Consider the following 1,417-nt stretch of genomic DNA (forward strand, 5'->3'; position numbering starts at 1 on the left):
CCCAACCCCAACCCCAACCCCAACCCCAACCCCAACCCCAACCCCAACCCCTATGGCACTTGATGGCTTAAACTTGGACATAACGATAATATTGTATTATTATATACTAAATAATCTATGCTGTATTATCAATAGCACAATAGCGCATGGGATAATGGGACATTCAGCGCAAATGCCACTCGAGCCATAATATTAATAATGATGTAAGAATAAATGTTGGAATGATCACTTTTTCAAGAGTTTCAATTTCTTAATAAGCACCAAAACAGCTATGATGACAATTATAATCTTAATGATCGGCCTCTTCGATTAGACGGGCTTCTTTATGGGGTGAACCATCATCGGCCCGAAGTTTTTTATGTTCGGAAGTTTCTTGATGAACTGCAGGGATTTCTCTAGCAGGTCGTCCTTTTCGTCGTCGTGCTGGAGCTCATGGTACCCCTGGGGAAACATGTGGAACTACTTGAAGGGCTGCACCTTGTTGTAAATGAAATGCCTAGAATCTTCATAGTTCGTCACCATGTCTAATTTCCCATGGAAGATTACCACAGGGAACTTAAACCTGTCTTGATGCAGTTTGACGTAGTCGATTGCTTCGAACAGATGCTTTGCCATTTTCACTGACATGAAGGGCAGCATCATTCTATCCTCAAATATCTTATATAGGTATTTGGTCTTCTTGGTGAGAGCCGTCGGGTTCACCTTTGAGTTTACGATGAAGTCAGAGAGTTCGTCGCCGGCAGCCGTGAGGAACTTCTTCTTGAACCAGTTCATATGCAGGTTCTTGGACAGGCCCAATAAGGGGCTTGTGATGATGCACCCAGCCACATTAATGCTATCTCGCTCGAGCAATAATTTAATGACTATCAGCCCTCCCATGCTGTGCCCATATAAGAAAAGCGGCAGGTTGCTCTTGGCAGTTTTCAGACAGCAGATGACGTCATTTTGAAGTTCCCTTACCTCAGCGCACCCTCTAGGTCCTCCTGAGTATCCAAATCCTCGAAGGTCAATCATTAAAACTTCAAACTCGTTGCGGGCATAGAAATCGGCAACAGGGTGGAAGCGAGTGGAATGCTAGCCGAAACCATGGACGATGCAAATGGTGTACTTGGGGGTAGGAGGGCGGTACCGAGTGTGGTAGAGTCTAATTTGGTCTGCCTCTGTGTCAATGTAATCCTTGATGATAGTATAATGTTCTCTTTCAAACTCCCCTACAAAATCTTCCTATTGAAGCATGGAGTTGCAACTAATCTGATTACCAATAGATATATTAATATTTTTGTAAAATTGGCTTATAATTAATAATAACCCGGATTGCTTCGCTTCTGCTCATCCCATATTTGTTGGCAACTATAACTTATGTGCTGGAACTTGTTTAAAAAGAAGTAGATGAGCGAGCTCGACGAAGAGCTTCTCA

At 43.0% G+C, this 1,417-nt stretch overlaps 1 protein-coding gene across 1 annotated transcript; it reads right to left on the minus strand.

The window, feature by feature from the left end:
- Positions 1–309: 309 nt before the first annotated feature.
- Positions 310–1,014, minus strand: LOC148299899 (putative abhydrolase domain-containing protein DDB_G0269086). Its single transcript, XM_088275518.1, has 2 exons — positions 547–1,014; positions 310–441 (listed from the first exon to the last, which is right to left on the minus strand). Exons 1-2 carry the CDS (start codon positions 1,012–1,014, stop codon positions 310–312), a joined length of 600 nt encoding a protein of 199 aa, XP_088131644.1.
- Between the last annotated feature and the right edge of the window lie 403 nt (positions 1,015–1,417).

The sequence above is a fragment of the Brachycentrus maculatus genome, unplaced genomic scaffold, assembly GCF_059751285.1.
Source record: "Brachycentrus maculatus isolate JH-2025_06_01 unplaced genomic scaffold, ASM5975128v1 h1tg000897l, whole genome shotgun sequence".
Lineage (NCBI taxonomy): Eukaryota > Metazoa > Arthropoda > Insecta > Trichoptera > Brachycentridae > Brachycentrus > Brachycentrus maculatus.